The following is a 19,282-nucleotide window of genomic DNA, read 5'->3' as shown; positions in this document are numbered from 1 at the left end:
ATCTCTATATGGGTAGTCCTCAATTTACGACCACAACTGAGCTCAAAATTTCTGTTGCTAAACTTTTTTAAAATGAGTTTTGCCCCATTTTATGATCTTTCTTGCCACAGTTGTTAAGTGAATCACTGCACTTAAGTTAGTAATAGGTTGTTAAGTGAATCTGACTTCCCCATTGACTTCGCTTGTCAGAAAGTCACAAAAGGGAATCACATGACTCTGAGACATCATAACCAGCATAAGTATGAATCAGTTCTCAAGCGTCTGAATTCTGATCATATGATCATGGGGGGATGCTGCAATGGTCGTAAGTGTGAAAAACAGTCATAAGTCATTTTATTTGGTACCATTGTAACTTCCAACAGTCACTAAGCGAACTGTTGTAAGTCGAGGACTATCTGTAATGCCATATGTGCAGTAATTAGAAATCCATTATTTCCCTCGTTAAAACACTGTTTAAAATATTGTGTGAGTTTGAGGTGCTAATGTCACACTGCGTTTGTGAGGAACTACTGGTAAGACTGAGGATGAGAAATAATACTCAACTGTATTCAGTAAAAAACTGAGCAACTATTTAATTGTAAAGCTTTTCTTTACAAAAGAAGTTCCGTCACACCCACATATACGTATCACATTAACCCATGGCTTGTTTAACCATGGTTTACAGGCCAAAATAAATTTGCTGAACTGACATAACATACTAAGACATCAGCCACGAGAAACAAGCTTCAGTCCCTGAATTCATACAATTTACTAATATGGATTATAGTAACATGTGAACCCAACCACGCACACCTGTTCTTTTCAGTTTTGGAAGACAATTACCAGTTTAAAAAGTGTCTTTACAATGTAAAATGTGCTATATTGTTTCTAGGATTATTTATTTACTTCTATGGCAGTTGTATATAATCCGATTTGGATTTATTTTAGACTTTGATATTTTTTTAAAAGTTTTGTGCAACCTGGAAACATTCTGATACATCAAATGTCAAATGTCTAAACATGACAGTCATTTTATTTTAAAGGGCTATTCAAAAATATCAGAAGTATTTATAAAAATATTCTGTTCCTTCTGATCCAGAGGAAAAAATGAGCTAAGACATTTACAGCCTCATCATTGAGTGATGTCTTGATTATTGCAACCTCTGCCCCAAAGCACTGAATTACAGATTGAACTGTTTATCTTGTTTGTTGCCTGCATAAATGTACAAGCAGAGCAGACCTTAGCAAGCATTTGAAATAATTCTGCTCAATTCTTTGGGGTCCACCACCCAGCAACAGCTGTTAGCATCAATAGACTTCTAAGATTGTGGAGAAATATGAAAATAATTCAATGTTACAAAATACAAAAGGACTATTTTGATTTTCTTTTTTTAAATGAGGTCCCAAAGCATAGATTTATCACTGTATAATTGTGACAGCTGAATACTACTTACTTTTATAAATCTGAATTACTAAGCCCCTTTGTTCTAATAATATATATGGATTATTAGTTGCTTTGGATAAAAAGATAATTCGATAGGTTAAACATAGTCTTCAAGCAATCGTGAAACATATAAGTAAATCCTGACAATATGTAATTAAACCATGGTAATTGAAGTCACTTAATTCTAAATCCTACAAGAGTCAGGAAAGCTTCCAGATTTCATATTTCAGAACAAAGAACCTCATTTCAGGTTTTTGAGAGAATGCTGACCATTAAGAACCACTGAACAGAAATTCTGATTTTCATACACTGTGGCACTAACACACAACCCAAAACTCTAGGACTACAACTGTCACCAAAAATCTAGTCCCCAGAGATTTTTGAAAGTTAGTTTTTGCTACAATCACATTAAAAATAATACATACACACACACACACACACACACACATATATAAAGAAATAAAATGAACACCAGGGTAGTAAAACTATAAAAGTTTAATTAAAAAGTGCCAAGCTTTCGCCGTCCCTGCTGGCATCATCAGGGCTAGAACGTCAGAAAGTGTGAGAGTTTTTTATAGGCAAGTCAGAGTCTGCGCCCGGCTCCTCGATCTCATCACCGGGCCTAATTGATTCAACTGCGCTTGATTGGTTTGTTTCTTCCTATTCCTCTTAGTTACGTGTGTGTTGTCATCTCTCCTCCTTTCTTTCGATTCTGGGATGGGTGGGATAACTCCCCTACCGTTCAAATTATCTCTGTTCCTCAACCCATCCTCCCCATCAGGTTTGAGTGGTAACGTACACTTCCCCTTCCTTTCCCAATCATCGTCCGCTCGGCTGTTCTTTTTGCGATAGCCTTCTCTTTTGACTTTAGTACTTTCTCCTCCCATCCAACTGTCATCCGGGCAATCCTGTAAGTCGTTCTGAGTTGGCTGCGATATGCCGGTAATCTGGGACAGGTTGATGGATTGTTTGTCTACTGGGGGGGCGGTCCCCTGGCTGTGATTACATTCAGCCGCCTTACTCCTCCTCCCCCTTTCCTGAGCCTCCTGTGTTCCTTTCACACGCGTTATAATTCGGAGGCTCGGTCCGGGAGAGGTAGTGAAATTAAGATCTTCTCGAGTGCCGCCGTGCCTCTCCTTCGCTCCCCTCTCCCCTCCGTCACCCGTGCCCGTGTGCGCATCGTGGGGGTCTTCGGGGTCCATGGGTGGAAGGCGCAACAGTTCGGTCTCGCAAATTCCACCCTCTCGCGCATTCTCCCATCCCAATTCATCCCTCCCCCCACTCTCCAAGACGTCCGTGAGTCCGTCGCTGGCCCCACTCCGCACTCCACACATCCTCAATCCAGCCGCCTCAGCTGAGCGGAGGGGTCGTCTCCTCCTCTCCAGATCGGTTGCCTCGCCTCTTTCCAGGCGCAGGCAAGCCGCCAGGTTCATTCTGCTGTTCCTTTGGGTCCGTGCTAGCATTGTAAGTGTGGTAGGAGTGCTCCGCAATTGCTCTTCCTCACCTAGCCTACACCGAGCCAGTTGGGGGGTTGACATATTCTCCTTGATATTATTGGGGCTGTTATTAGGTCGTCAGTAGTGGGGCAGCTGGTTGGTCGCACTCCACGATCTTAACGCCACATATGCTGGGCACAAGTCAACGTGCCGATTAATAGAGCTGTTATTAGAGAGCCACGCCTCCCTAAGTAAGCGGCCTCCCTTGGTATTGTCACTTGCCAGCACGCTAACTTCACTGAAATTGAATCTATGGCCCAATTCTGCCATGTGAGCCCATATCTGGGAATATTGGTCCCCCCTTCTTACTGCCAATTTATGCTTGTGGACCCTGGTCTTTACTCGTTTGGCAGTCTCCCCAACATAGTTACACGGGCAGTCCATACAATCAATCTTGTATATGACTGCCAATCTTTCCATGCTGGGGAGCGGGTCCTTAGGGTGCATAACGGCTGCTCGTAGCGTTTGGTTTGGTTTGTGCGCTACTTGTATGTTGTATGGTGCCAAGATTCTCGCTGTAGCCTCTGAGATATTATGGATATAGGGGAGGGTAACTCGTATGGTTGTCTGGGGTGTGGGTTCTTGGGGTGCGGGGTTATTCCGGGGTTCAGATGATTTACTGAACCGGTTAACAAATTTTGCCGGATACCCGTTGCGCTTACATATTTGGAAAAGATGGTTTCTCTCCTCCCTCTTTGCTTTGGCAGTGCTGCAATGTGATTCCACACGCTTAAATAGGGTTCTAACACAGCTGGCTTTATGGGCTGTCGGATGGTTGCTCTCAAAATGGAGAATCCTATCCGTACATGTTGATTTTCGGTATACCCTGGTGGTCAAACATCCATCCAGTTAGCGCTGCACCAGTACGTCCAAGAATGCTAATGTGCCCTGATTTTGTTCCTCCATGGTGAACTGGATGTCTGGGTATACCGAATTCAAAATGCCCATAAAGTCAGTCTTGTGTTGCTTCTTGACGACTAGATATATATGTATCTAGAGTGCTGTATGCTACACCCTGTTGACCCAAATATGGGAGAGAGAAATCTTTTGCCTTGTATCAGCTCAAACTAGAGCCATCCACAGGCAGCAGTCGCAACTGCGGATTTTTTTTGCTGCCTAACATGCAGACGGCCCAGGTTCGAATCTCAGAAGGGTATGTCTGGTTGAAAAGAACTAAAAAGTTTGAAATGGCTATCCCAGTTCTCCCTTAATTCTTTTATGACTGACAATCTTTGCTGGCATGGCGAGTTTCTAGCTGTTTCGGAACTGTTGGTGAGACTATTAAAAGTCGTTAGTGCTGTTTGAAATTGTTCTGCCGGCAGCAAGATCTGACTGGGGGGGCCCAGTCTTTTTGGGGGGGGCAGCTGCCAAGAAGAAAGAGTGTGTTGGACGACTCTCCGGAGCATCTACCCCTGTTTCTGATTGCTTGACAGACCTTTTGGAGTCCCTAGTTCCCTGGAGGGGGACCGGGAATAACAAGGTGTCCTGGAGAGCGGTTCCAGACAGCGGTCGGGATTGGCGAACTCAGGAGAAGCCTTGGCAAGTCACGCGGAGGAAGAAAACGGCCGACAATGGTGGCCACGAAAGAATGACAGCTGTCAGCTGGCCGAAGTATAGCGGTGGAATAGCTGGACAGAGACGGGACAACTCTAATCAAAAATTATTTGAGCAGTGATCCTGGACAGAAGGGATCCAGTGTAAGAGCACTCCGGAGGATTTCGATAGAAATTTGACGATTTCAATTGCCTACAAGAGGGGAGGAGGGATTTTCCCTTGTTTCTGGAAAAGTGGCAAAAAGGAAGATTTGGGCTTAAAAGGTTTGCCTACACATCTACTACGTTGGTCGGATTTACAATTAACTGACCTACCGAAAGTGCCAGAAGAATTTAAAACTCTGTTGAACAAAGAGATAACACCTTTAGAACTTTTGGAGGTAATAAAGAAACAAAAAAATAATAAATCACCCCTGTAGAAATGTATAAAATCGCACAAGAATCTTTAAGCCCAATGTTGTTGGAACTATTCAATGAGGTTCTAACAAAAGCTAAAATACCAGCCTCATGGGAAGAAGCTCTCCTCACTTTGATTCCTAAGGAAAATTCAGACCTAGCGCATATTAAGAACTATAGACCCATTTCTTTATTAAATTCGGATTATAAGACTTTCATGGCTATAATGGCGCAAAGATTTGAAAGATTTCTAGCAGATTTTATACATTCTGGTCAAAATGGCTTTTTATCCAAAAGATACATAAGAAATAATGTCAAGATTGTTTTGGAGTATTATGAAGTGCATAATGAAAAGCAAATGGGTTTAATTTTTCTTGATGCACGAAAAGCATTCAACAATGTGAAATGGGATTTTACGTTCAATCAATTATTGTATATGGATTTTGGGGAAAAATTTTTAAATATGTTCAAATCAATTTATTCTAAACAGGCAGCAAAAGTAGTAATTAATGGAGAAATGACCGATAGCTTTCAAATTCAAAAAGGCACGAGGCAAGATTGTCTGTTGTTGCCACTGTTGTTTATATTATCTCTTGAGGTATTAATCAGAGTAATTCGGCAAGATGAACAGATTAAAGGTTTAGAGATCAAGAAAGAAACGTTTAAAACACAAGCTTTTGCAGACGATTTAGTTTTTATAATCAAAGAATCATTACAATCAGGGACAAGATTGATGGAAATACTGAGTAAATATGGGGAAATAGCAGATCTGAAGATAAATAAAAAAAAACCTAAAATGCTCATCAAAAATATGACTAAAACACAGAAAAATGAATTGGTTGACAGAATAAGTATTCAAATTACGAACAAAATAAGATATCTAGGGATACAATTAACTGCTAGATGTGTTACACTCAAAAGAGACAACTATGATAAGTTAATTGAACAGATTAAAAAGGATTTAGATACTTGGACCAACGTACAGCTCTCCTTTATGGGCAGAATTGCTGTAATCAAAATGAATGTGCTACCGAAAATTTTATTTTTGTTCCAATGTATACCCATAAAATTGGATAAGAATTTTTTTCAAAACTTTAACAAAATTATACTCAAATAATTTTGGAAAAAGGAAAAAGAGGAAAAAGAGCAACAATTAAATTAAAATTACTGCAGGATTCAAAGGAAAGGGGGGGACTTGGCCTCCTTGACCTGGAAAAGTATTATCAGGCCATAGTATTATTATGGGTAAGGGATTGGATATTATTAAAGAACAGGAGATTATTATGTCTGGAAGGTCATGACTTACAAACAGGATGGCACACTATGTTATAGGATCACAAATATCAGACACACAAATATTTCCGAAGGAATTATTGTATATCAGACAAGCTCTAATTGATGTATGGGTTAAAATCTGGCAACCAAATTATACTCAAGTCCCCAGTTGGATCTCATCGTTAGAAATGCACGTATACCCAAAGTTTATCCAACTTGGAAAGATTATAACATATAAAAATGTTCTAGACGAGAGAGGTGAATTGAAACCCAGGAAAATTCTTCAAGATGAAGGGCTAGAATTAGAATGGTGGGCATACCTTCAATTACAGGCGAGATATTGGAAAGATAAAAAAGAGTTAGGCATAAAATTAGAACCGGTAGGGCTGGATAAAATATTATTAGGTACAGAGGATAAAAAGATTAAAAAATTATATCTGTCATGGTTCCGACTAATGAAACACTTCAAAGAACTTCCAGGCATGTTTATGCTAAAGCCTTTATTAACCGTGTTACAAATTGACGGCACATCATGGAGGTTTATGCCAGAATCTGAATTCCTCTTGCTAGCATCTAACTTTTCTTGCTAAACCCCTCCCTTATCTTGCAGTCACAAGTCACATCTTCCAATTAGCCCAGAGAGCAGAGATTCACTTCCGTTCCCGGGCTTTTGTTATTTCCCCTCCCTTTGCTCTGTCATCTGAATTAACTCTAAAAATACCAGACAGTTCTGCATATTTTGTCAAAGCAAGAATATTCAATATTAGCAGCGTTGACAATATCATTATTTGTTAGAGCAGGCAATGTATGAGGAACAGGTAAAAGAGACCATATTAACGTGGAGCAGGGATTTTGATCTCAACTTTGATCTGCACATCTGGCAAGAATTATGGATAAGAAATAGGAAGCTCACTCTGGCCACCTCCTATAAAGAAAATCTCTACAAAATGTTCTACACATGGCATCTCCCACCCATAAGATTAGCTAAAATGGGTCCAAATGTTTCTTCTAAATGCTGGAAATGTAAATTGACAATAGGGACATACTACCATATGTGATGGGAGTGCCCACCAGGAGTGATTTTTGGAATAAGGTTAAAAAATGGCTGGAAGAAATATTAATGTTAGTGGTAGAATTAAAACCAGAACTCTTTCTACTAGGCATAACCACGCAGAAAAACGACAAAGGAGTATTTTATTTGATGTTACAAATTCTCACGGCTGCTAGATTGGTGTATGCTCAAAATTGGAGGAATAAAGGAATCCCAACAGAAGCAGAGATTTTATATAAAATTTTATCATTGTGTTGAAATGGATAGGGTCACAATGGAAATGAAGGATAAGACAGAATCAGACTATTTTGAAATCTAGGACAAATTTTATTACCGGTGTGACTCAAGGAGAACTGCTCGGATTTCAAGTTAGTGTTAAGACAGAAATATATATAACTGCATATATAACTGTATTGTATAAAATATGTTTATGTAGAGATCAAGAATTATGTATTAATTTTGCATATTAAGAAAAACAAAATGTTAGGAATATTTATTCTGGAACGTCACGTTATGTCCATGTTTGTTTTAACTGTATTATAAATAAAAAACTTTAAAAAAAAACCAACACTTTTTGGAATGCTTCCCCAATGAGCTGGAGAAAAATGTGTATCACTGTGCTTGACAATATACATTAGGTAGAAGATTAAAGTGGATAAGGACCTTGTGGGCAGAGACAAGGTTTACCTTTTCTTAAACTTTTCGGAAAGAGCTTATGTGATGTTGTTTTGCAGAAAAAATATGCTCAACTATTTTAGGGCTTATGTTAGATATATCTAACATAATAATATCTCCTGTTTCACAATGGCAGGAAAGTACCATTCGTTTTTGACAACTCTGAGAGGATATCCCATAGTACAATGGGAAAAATGGTTTTCAAGCATGGTTCATGTATTGACTCATGGGTTACCAAAGTCCTTTTTTTTTCTAATTTAGTGTATTGTAAGAACTTGATGCAATATTTTCTTTTTTATATAAATATAATTCTTATTGAGATTTTCTTTACAATGTGGAAAGAAAAGGAAGGATTTTGAACGCTTCTCCTTCTGCAAGAAAATGTAACAAATATTTTCAGGTATAAAACATGTCCTCTTTACCATCTAGGTAATTATCAAAAATAGCCCTCAGCTGTTTGCTGAAGCTGTGTGTTTATGAAAAATCTTTATCTTAGTCTCACTCATTATTCATTTTTGGAATTTTAAGTATGTTTGACTTCATATTATTCATCAAAACGTTTGAGAAATCTTTAAGCCTTTCACAATCTAATATGAAAACATTAACATCAGCAAGAGTTTCTTGTTCAATAACATAAAACCACAGAATTATAGAATACGTTTTTGGCTAAACAATGACTGAACATTAGCAACAGCTATTTCTTAATTTCAACTAAAATTAAGCAGAAATGACAAGATAGCTTTTAATCCAGGTATTGGAAGCAGAGTTGCATTTTGCCTATTCCTGCTAGCTTGCATTTTCATCATTATGTTTTTATTGATTTTTCTCTCTTTCAGCAATTTGGCAGTTCTCATAGTTCCCTAATATCAGGGTATCTGATCACCAGATTCCCACTGCTCAGATACCACCAGTTTTTAAAGCTTGTTTAAGCAAAAGAAAGTCTGGCTAACAAAGGCTGATTGCAAGGGATATATTATTTATCAAAATCTTTCTGACTGACCAAATCCCCCACTCTTCCTTAACAAGTCACATTTCGCATAGGAATCAACATCTGCCTAATATGATGCAATAAATGTGACTTAGTTGATGCTGATATTAACAATGGACCCATGAACATAAGAGAGACTAAACAACACATTCTATTCGAAACCATAACAGAAGTTGCTTAACTAGGTGTTTATGAACTTAATATGGTGTAACTCAGGTTTCAGGACATGCTGCTAAACTTTTGTGAACTCACTGCTAACTATAATGTTGATTTTGCTGATGTTCCTATATTTATTATAGTATAATGATAATACAGCACAACATAGCAAGATTGTAGTTCTTCAAATATTACTAGAACTTTGGACTTCTTGCTGTGATCTATCTCTCTGACCTAAATGGATGGTTGAGAAGGGACATTCTAGGCTAGAGGTAGGTCTGATTGGGCTAGTGAAATCCTAGTAGAGGGTCAGAAGTGAAGAAGATTAAGGAAACAGCAGATGAGCCTAAGGATTGCTACTAGACAAACAGACTCTATGAAAAATACCCTGCATATAAAAAAGAGCCTAACATGGTTCTGGCTCTTAAGGGCCTTCTGCTGAACGGATCGTAAATCCTACCTGGATTACTGTAATGGACTGCCCTTGAAGAGCATTCAGAAGTTTCAGCTGGTGCAGAATGCAACTGCAAGGGTAGTAAATGGTGTTGGTTACTCAACACATGTAACACCACTGCTTCATGAGCTGCGTTCATGACTAGATGCAATTCAAGGTACTAGTAGTCACTTTCAAAATCCTTCCTAGCTTGGGTTCAGTTACCTTCTCCCAGTCATTTCTACCCCTGCAATCCAGTCTGGCAGGATGTGCTTGTCCCATGTCCCATCAGCCAAGGAATGTGAGCTGGTGGGGACCAGGAGCTGTGCCCTTTCTGTGATAGTGCCTGCCCTCTGGAATATTCTCCTTTTAGAGATTAGGATGGCCAAACTCTGCAGGCCTTTTGAAAGGCCTTGAAAACTTGGTTATGTGCAGGGCTTGGGGTCCCAAGTGAGTGGACCCTGTTTTCTGGTTAATATCTATGAATTATAATATTTCTTGACATACATATACATAAACACATATACATAATTTTGTTGTATTGTTATTATAAATTGGTTTTTAATTCATTTTGTGACTATCTGCTGCCCAGAGTCACTTGCTTCAAATGGGCAGCCATACAAATTAAATGAATGAATAGATAAATGAATGCAATCTAGGCTGAGGTACTTTATACCCATTTCTCTTGTGCCCTGCTGAATAGATTGTGAAACCTCTCATCCAGGTGTAGCTTTTAAACTCTAGAATGCAAAATCTACTATAGTTGTTGAACACATTTCCTCAATTCACTACCATTATCAAAAATTCTGTCTTCAAAGGTCACATCACTACCTAAAGTTCCTTGCCAAATATAAATACAATGTACCATAAATGCCGGCGTATAAGACGACTTCCGCGAGCGCTGAAATCGGCGCCAAAGACGGGGGTCGTCTTATACGCCGAGTCGTCTTATACGCCAGAAATACTGGTAGTTTCCGGCGTATAAGACGACATTCTAGGAATGCGGCCCGGCTATAAAGACGGGGTCGTCTTATACGCCGGGTCGCCTAATACGGCGGCATATACGGTAGATTTATTAATGCAGCAAAACTAGTTACAGGCAATAAGACAGCAATTTGCATTAATGAAAAAACCCTCAACCTATTTCTTCATATTGGAATGCAAATACACTATTCACATTACCAAAAATTCAAATTACTTTTTTTTTAATTAAAAGTTTTACAAATTTACTACAATATAAACCCCTCCCACTCCTTCCCCCCCTCCCCCACTTCCCAGAGCTGATTACAGGGTAACAAATAAACAAACATAATCTAATTAACATAAACCAACTATACTATCACACAGAACCATAACACACTTTAACTCCTTTTCAAAACAAATATTAACAAGTTAAAACAAAAATAATAATGTAATTAAAACTATTAATGATTATCTAAAATCTACACATATGCAAGATAATACTTTTCAGTTTCATATTTCTTTTGAATATAATCAATCCATTTAATCCAAACCATAATATATTTTTCTTGTGATTGATCCTTCAAGTAGGCGGAGATTTTCGCCATTTCTGCTAAATTAGACACCTTAAGTATCCATTCTTCCAAGGAAGGCAGTGAGTTTTTCTTCCAATATTGCCCCACCAATAGTCTTGCAGCTGTTATAAGATTCAACATCAAACTGATTTCTTTAATATCAAAATCTACAATAATACCCAACAAAAATAATTGCGGAGTAAACTTTATCTTTCTCTTAAAAACCTTTTGAATATTCCACCAAATCTTAATCCAAAAAGCTTATATCTCTACAAGTCCATCAAATGTGAAAATAGGTTGCATCTAAATTTCCAGATCTCCAACATTTGGGCTGTAAATTCGGATATATGCGGGACAACTTTTGGGGATCCAAATGCCAACTGTAAAACATTTTATAAAAATTTTCTCTTAAATTTTGCGCTTGAGTAAATTTTACATTTCTAACCCAAATTGTCTCCCATGTATCCAATAAAATTGGCTCTTCAATATTTTGAGCCCGTTTAACCATACAATCTTTAACTAACTCCATTTCAGAATCCAATTCTATTAAAGCATCATAAATTCTCTTTATATGAGCTCGACTTTGATCTTTAATCTGTTTTACCAAATTCACATCCTTTAAAGTAATATCAATCTTTTGATCTAAACTCCACCTCACTAACAATTGATTATAATAAAACCAAGAATATACAATGTTTTCTTGCTTCAACTCAGTTAAAGGCTTTAATTGCCAATGCCGCCCAACCAACTAAGTAGTTCCTTATAAGGAATCTTATCCAAGTCTTATCTTATACTCCCCTAGATACTCCCTCTATCATGTGTCCAGGAATCCCCCAAATTGGAATTTTATAATTTAACCTATAATAATATTTCTTCCAGACACGCAACAAGGCACTTCTCAAAATGTGAGTTTTAAAAACCTGATCAACTTTTTTATCATAAACCAAATACGCGTGCCATCCATGTAATAAATCCCATCCCTCAAGAGAAAGAATATTTTTATTTGTTAAGTTGAGCCAATCACTAATCAGCGTTAAAGCCACCGCATCATAATACAATTCAAATTACTTCTTATAAATATACTAACAGATTCAAGGGATTCTGAACTCACACTGCTGGTTTTCATATCCTGAGATTACATGTCTGATTATATATGATTATATATGATTATATATGAAGACCCCAGCACAAGAGTGACAGAAATACTCCATTGCTTCATTTCATATTAAAAAAATTCCCTATTTTAAGGCTTCAGGAGAAAAAGGCATGTTTTCCAAGCAAAACCAGAATGAAACTTTTATAAAAGTTGCAATGAAACTTTTCTCGAGCAAGAGAAATAAGGATACCAGAAGAAAATATTCAGAGGAAACCAGTGTACAGAAGTTACAAAAAGAGAGAGAGGGAGGAAGGGAGAGAGATACCATGTGAAGGATGCTACTAAAATAATTCAATATATGGTTATTAAACTGTCAGGGTGATTCAGGATATAAGTAGTTAGGAATAGATGTAAGAAATCTCCTTTTACAATTAACTGAATTTTTAATTGTTCAAAGTTTGCACTGAAATCTTAACCAAAACGTGTTTGTTTATAATTTCCTCCCTGTTCTCGTCAAATTTAAATGTACAAATGCAGAAAGCAGAAAGCATTGGTAACTTGGTGATACATTTGTGAAATACTTGATCATTTCTCCACATTAGGTAGTCAAATAGAAAAACTGTCATGAAAGAAATGAAAAGAAAATGTAAGAAATGAATGTGAGAAATCTGCCTTTGCATTTCTCGCAGGAATGTTTGCCACGGGTGAGAGGGTGTATACTTGTATTGTCAGTAAAAAAATCATGTCTTATGTGTTTCCTTGTATAACTGGATCATGAAGCAGAATCCTTTGCAACATTCATGCTTTCTAGAATTGATGCTTTGGGTGGTCCAGAAATTAAAATGATGTAGAATCAATTTCTGGAAGGCAGGAAGTTTGAAAACCGTAATGTTAAATTAAAGAGAAAATTAGCAATCATTTGGGATGGATTCAAAGTTAATAAATTCCACAATTACAACCAAATTCCTAATATTATTGGGTCACAGTCCAGCTGGAATTCTGCTTGCACAATCTCTTTCACAATCAAGCTAGATTAAAAAGAGTTCTAGGAAATCCTACAAGACATGAAAATTAAAATGAGATACCTCAGACTAACTAAAAGGGTGTTTTACCTATCACAAACTTTTATCTAGTCCCTTGAATACACATTACAGATGCAAGAAGGAACAGCTAACTGTAGCTTCCATATATCTTTGTATTTGATGAATTGCATTTGATAAATTGCTTCTCAACCGATGAAGAAACAAGATAACAAGGGGGAACATGACTATCCTTCATGGTATGAAATTAGTAAAGGCAAAGTCCTAGAAAAGAAGCATAGTAGTATAACCTGTAGAAAGTACAGGTAGTCCTCAACTTATGACCACAACTGAGCCCAAAATTTCTGTTGCTAAGCAAGACAGTTAAGTGAGTTTTGTCTCATTTTATAAGCTTTCGTGCCACAGTTGTTAAGGAAACACTGCAGTTGTTAAGCTAGTGACATGGTGTTAAGTGAATTTGGCTTACCCATTGACTTTTCTTGTTAGAAGATCGCAAAAGGTGATCACATGACCCCAGGACACTACAACCATAAGTTGCCAAGCATCTGAAATTTGATCACATGACTATGGGGATGCTGCAGCAGCCGTAAGTGTGAAAAATGGTCATATGTCACTTTTTTCAGTGCTGCTGTAACTTCAAATAATCACTAAATGAACTGTTGTAAGTTGAGGATTACCTGAATATAAAATAATTTTCCAGTAGATGGAAACTATAGGTAAATCTTGCTCTACAAATGCTCGATTTAGCAATTGTTGGAACTTATGACAGCTCTAGAATTCAGTATTCAATCAGTTCTCAAGGTCAACAAACGCAGATCCCAAATAACATTGCAAGATTTCACTTCAGCACCTCTACCAACCCTATCCAACTATAGCTTCAAGCTCTGATTGAATATTGGTGATTTTATTCTACAATTAATTATTTGCAAATTGATCACAATGGCCAACCAACACTCTTCCAGGATTAGAAATTCATTCCCTAACCAGGATTAGACACTCTAAACCACACTGGAGCAGGAGACTATGCATTATGTATTCTGTTTGGTCCTGCATTCCAAAATTCAACCAGGTACTCAACCAAGCTACTTCCCAGTCCATTGGGAAAATCATTAAATGCACTATGAAAACTAGCTGGTCATATCAGGCACCTGGAGACGAACGAGCATTAGTCTTTCCTCTCTGTAGAAAGCAGTCGCACAGAAAGCTTCAGATATTAGACTGCTGGCAATATACCCACTTCTAGAACATATTTCACCTGGTTTAAGATAAAAACCATATCTATTGTATCCTATGTAAGTCAGGTCCACAATGACCTGGAACAAACCCATGACTGTCATTGTGCTTATGAAATAATTCATTAGCTCTTATTCTTTACAGCAAGGTGTGTAACTTCCTGAAACAATGGTTTTTGCACATGTGTGTAATGGCTGTCAGAAGTACTATAGAATTCTCTGTTCATCCTTACCAATGTGATTTCTCCTAATCCAAGCTGGGCCCGCCCCAGTGTTTGCCATGCTTCCCAAGAATGGGGATCTCTTTGGACAGCCATCTCTGCTGCCTGCACTGCAGGAAACATTTCATGCAGAGACATCAGAACCTAAATAGAAAGAATGGGGGAAAACAGAAAGACTTAAACCAGCTTCAGACATTTTTTTTCTTCTTTTATTTATTCAAATTTAAAAGCTGCCCAACAATTTTGGATGAGTTACAAATAAAAAAATGGGGAAACATATGAAGAAGAAAATGGCCAACCAGAAGAATATATTCTATATAACACTGGAGAGATTAATAACAGAATGACCGAAAATTAAAAGATTAAAAGATAGCAAGAAAAATTAGAGGAGACCCTGAGAATATTTTAAGATTCATAAAATTAAAAACTGTCAATTTAAATCTGAATTTTAAAATATATGGATATAGCAATAACACTTAGACTTATATAGTGTGCCAGAGTGCTTTATCACACTCTCTGAGTAGTTTACAATGTCAACATATTGGCCCCAACAATCTGGATCCTCATTTTACCAACCTCAGAAAGATGGAAGGCTGAGTCAACCATGAGGCGGTCAGGATGGAACTTCAGGTTGTGGGCAGAGTTAGCCTGCAATACTACATTCTAACCACTGCACCACCACGGCTCCTGATGCTTCACCTTTTTTGCCTCCTGATACTAAAATTGACTACATCAATTGAAGTTATGACGATGCTCAACGTGTGATACTTACAACTGGCCCTCAACGTTCCATTTGTCCCAGCGCCCAACAGTCACCTGATTGCAAACCGGGCACTTGGCAACTGGCTTGCACTTATAACAGTTGCAAATCCCGCAGTCACATGATTGCCATTTGTGACCTTCTTTGCCGGCTTCCCACAAGCAAAGTTCATGGGGAAGCCAACAGGGAAGGTCACAAATTGCTCTGATAAATTGCTTTCATACCCATAGCTTTTTACACACAAAAACCCCATCTGCTGTGGCTGCCTACGCAGCCTCACACACCCAGCAGCAGCCACCCCCATCCCTGCTGTGCTCATGTTGTGCCAGCCATTCACATATCTTCTCCCACTCTGCAACAGCCAGTTTTATCTGCCCATTGATTTGCTTGTGAGCCCCAGGCCTTGTGACTTCTTGCTGCCTTCCCTGCAGATTTTGCTTATTGCAAGCTGGCAGGAAGTTGTAAGGAAGTCCCTGCTTAATAATTCACGATCCTTGCTTGATAATGGCAATAGCAAGTGCCAGGACTGCTATCATTTAAAAAATGCAGTCATGTGACATGATACTTTACAACTGCATCGCTTAGCGATGGAAATTCTGATCCCAACTGCCATCATAATCCGAGAACTGCCTCTAATGCAGGGGTCGGCGACCTTAAACACTCAAAGAGCCATTTGGACCCATTTCCCAGAGAAAAGAAAAACTGGGAGCCGCAAAATTTATGCGCACGCACACACGCGCAAGGGAGAGAGAGCTTGATTGAAGAGTTTAATTAAAAAGAAATAGAGGCTGCTATGCATGAGTTCTCTCTTTCTCTCTCTCTCTCCCTTCCCCTCTCTCCCTCCCTCCCTCTCTCTGTCTCCCTCCCTTTCTTCCCCCTCCCTCTCCCTCTCTCCGATCTTCTGCTCACCTGGCAAGCTGGCTTCACACTGTTCTCAGATAAGCTGACACACATTCTTATTGGGCTGGCTCTCTCCTGCTCTTGGTCTGCCAGTCCTCTTCCCCCACTCTGTGTGTGTGTGTGTGTGTGTGTGTGTGTGTGTGTGTGTGTGTGTGTGAGAGAGAGAGAGAGAGAGAGAGAGAGAGAGAGAGAGAGAGAGAGAGAGAGAGAGAGAGAGAGAGAGAAGGGAAACACAAGTGCCTCTCTCTGCAAATGGTGGAGGAGGCTGGGAGCCGCAGGAGAAGGCTCAAAGAGTCACATGTGGCTCCGGAGCCATGGGTTGTTGACCTGTGCTCTAGTGTCATTGCTGAGAAATCCATGTAGCTAGAAGATGCCTAGTTGGAGAGTGTAATTCTATTTAACCCTGCTTTAAAATTTATGAAGCAAAACTATACTAACTGCTTTCTATTTAAAAACTGAATTTGTATATTTTGGGGTCAAAAAATGTATCAGTATTGTGCAGTCACTTGTTACAATATCAGACAGTACAACAATTCAAGTACCAGCAGGTTATTCTCGGCATTTCATACCTGGCTCTAGAAACACCATTTTTAGTTTCATTAAAATAGCCAACAAAGCTTGGCTAAATGACTCCAAATGTGTATCAATTTTTGAATTGAATAATATGTTCAGCTTTCAAATTATGACTGTTGGCACCTGGCTGGGTCCATTTCCAACTTACTCAAAAGGATATTGATCCATCAGCAGCCAGCATGTTTTAGTTCTATTTTTTAAAAAGGAAGAAAGAAAGAAAGAAAGAAAGAAAGAAAGGAAGGAAGGAAGGAAGGAAGGAAGGAAGGAAGGAAGGAAGGAAGGAAGGAAGGAAGGAAGGAAAAGAAAGAAAGAAAGAAAGAAAGAAAGAAAGAAAGAAAGAAAGAAAGAAAGAAAGAAAGAAAGAAAGAAAGAATTGGATGCATAGTCTCCAGCACATAAACTTCATTCTGTTTGTTCTCATCTCATCCAAAAACCAAGTAAAAATATCTGGACACATGCTTGGAATGCTTACAAAGCATGTGGCTTGGCAGATCTAATCTCTCCTGAGTCATTAATGTGTATTAATTCTTTTCACGTGACATTGGGAAATGGGAACAAATGGGAACAATTACAGGATGCTGCTGGTTGTAAAAATGCAATGTGGGAATCTCCTCCCAATTCTTGTTTGTACATCATCCAGATCAGAACAATAAATTCAAATTGCCCTCCTATGCATTGTGCCCATGATGGAAATTACGAACAGCATCTGTAATAATAAACCCTCTTCTGGTACTTCACCTTTTGTCACAGGTTGCTTGCTCCATGACACAGATGCTACTATTGACACAGATTGTTTTATTTAATCTTCCCCACAACAGCTGGTGGATTTAAGGTTGCCCACTGAGAAACAACTTACTTTAGTTCACTATTTGACTTTAAAGTAGTACTATACTATCATTATAGCCCAGGATGAAAAAAAGAGTCATCTCAGGCATATGCAAATATATACATGTATTATTAAAAACTCCCTAACATTATGGCCAACTTAAAGTTTCTATGAGTCATTTATAGAGCACTTATCAAGGCAGGGAGAATCCAACAGCCTTTTTCAATTTTTACAAAAATATCATACAAATCAGGCATGGTGTGGTTAGAAAGATAGAACAGTCACGTAGAACGCACAGCATGCCTCTTTGGACTGCAGCCATAGCATCATAATTTAAATGCAGACTGGCTTTTGATGTTCCAAAGTAACAACATGGAACAAACACAAAATCACCTTCCTTCTGGTATAGCATTCAGAAGGCTAGTAATGGGGAAAAGAGGGTGATACATAAATATTTGCATTTCCTCCTCGTTCTCAAAGTTCTTTTGCAAACTGTATGGGTTGCATGTCCCTTACGGATAGTCCTTGACTTTCAACCACAACTGAGCCCGATGTTTCCACTGCTAAGCATTTTACCACCACTTTTTGCCACCACTTTTAAGTGAATCATGCAATCTTTAAATAAATCTGGCTTCCCTCATTGACTCTGCTTGTCCGAAGCCAGATAGGAAGGTCGGAAATCACATGACCCCGAGGATAGTGCAACTGTCATAAATTTATGCCAGTTGACACATGCCTAAATTTTGATCGCATGATCATTGGGATACTGCAATGGTTGTGTGAGAACTGGTCATAAGTCACTTTTGTCAGAGCCACTGTAACTTCCAACGGTTACTAAAAAATGCATGGTCGTAAATCGAGGACTATCTGTATTGCAGAAAAAAAGAATATTTTCCATTTTCTGGAGGCTGGATTGCAGCAGTGATTCAGTACAGTGCTGGTTTCTCCTTCCTACATCGGCTCTTTTGAAGGGTCCATCAAGAACCTTTTCATGAAGTACAGAGAACAGATGCCTCAAAGTGTCTATGAGGATTCTCAGTTATCCAGATCATGATTGTCCCAAAGGCGCTTTTTCAGGAGGCAATTGGATTTCGTTTTTCCTTGAAGACGTTTAGTTTCTCATCCAAGAAGCTTCTTCAGTTCTTCAGAAGCTTCTTGGATGAGAAGCGAAATATCTTCAAGGAAAAACAAAGAAAATCCAGTTGCCTCTTGAAAAAGCACCTTTGGAAGATGTCTCAAAACAAATCACCTTCCCACTGTTTTCCTTTAGAAGTAGTACGCAGCTCATTCATACCTGGATCCAATGCTATGGATAAGAAGAAAAGGCTGAACTGAGCTAAGACCAGATGTTTTGGCAGTAGTTTCTCCCAGCTTGGTACTTTCTACAAGTTATACTATGTAGTATTTTCCAACTTTGCCTTTACTAAGTCCAAGCCATGAAGGATACTCAAGTTCCCCCTTGTTATCTTGTTTCTCCTTCGGTTGGGAAGCAATTATTTCCATACTTGGAGCCTGTTGCTAATCTATACACATGCCTGTACTGTCTTTGATCAATATTTGAAATAAAATCAATTTAACCTTGTGGCTCGTGCTCTTGGCTCATCTGGATCAAAGAGGTCGGTGACATATTGTAACCTGCTGGCTTTGGAACTA

At 38.6% G+C, this 19,282-nt stretch overlaps 1 protein-coding gene across 3 annotated transcripts in view; it reads right to left on the bottom strand.

Annotated features, from left to right (window-relative positions):
• TTC33 (tetratricopeptide repeat domain 33) overlaps positions 1-19,282 on the bottom strand; it is a 39,614-nt gene that overhangs the window by 1,806 nt on the left and 18,526 nt on the right. For all 3 annotated transcript variants that reach the window (XM_039331805.1, XM_039331806.1, XM_039331807.1), the window contains one exon: positions 14,583-14,714. In XM_039331805.1, the coding sequence (XP_039187739.1) occupies positions 14,583-14,714 (132 nt within the window). The remainder of the gene's footprint in view (positions 1-14,582; positions 14,715-19,282) is intronic.

The sequence above is a fragment of the Crotalus tigris genome, unplaced genomic scaffold, assembly GCF_016545835.1.
Source record: "Crotalus tigris isolate CLP2741 ecotype Arizona unplaced genomic scaffold, ASM1654583v1 scf7180000024438.1716836, whole genome shotgun sequence".
Lineage (NCBI taxonomy): Eukaryota > Metazoa > Chordata > Lepidosauria > Squamata > Viperidae > Crotalus > Crotalus tigris.
The sequence above is the reverse complement of the archived record's forward strand: the minus strand, read 5'-3'. Positions and strand labels throughout refer to the sequence as shown.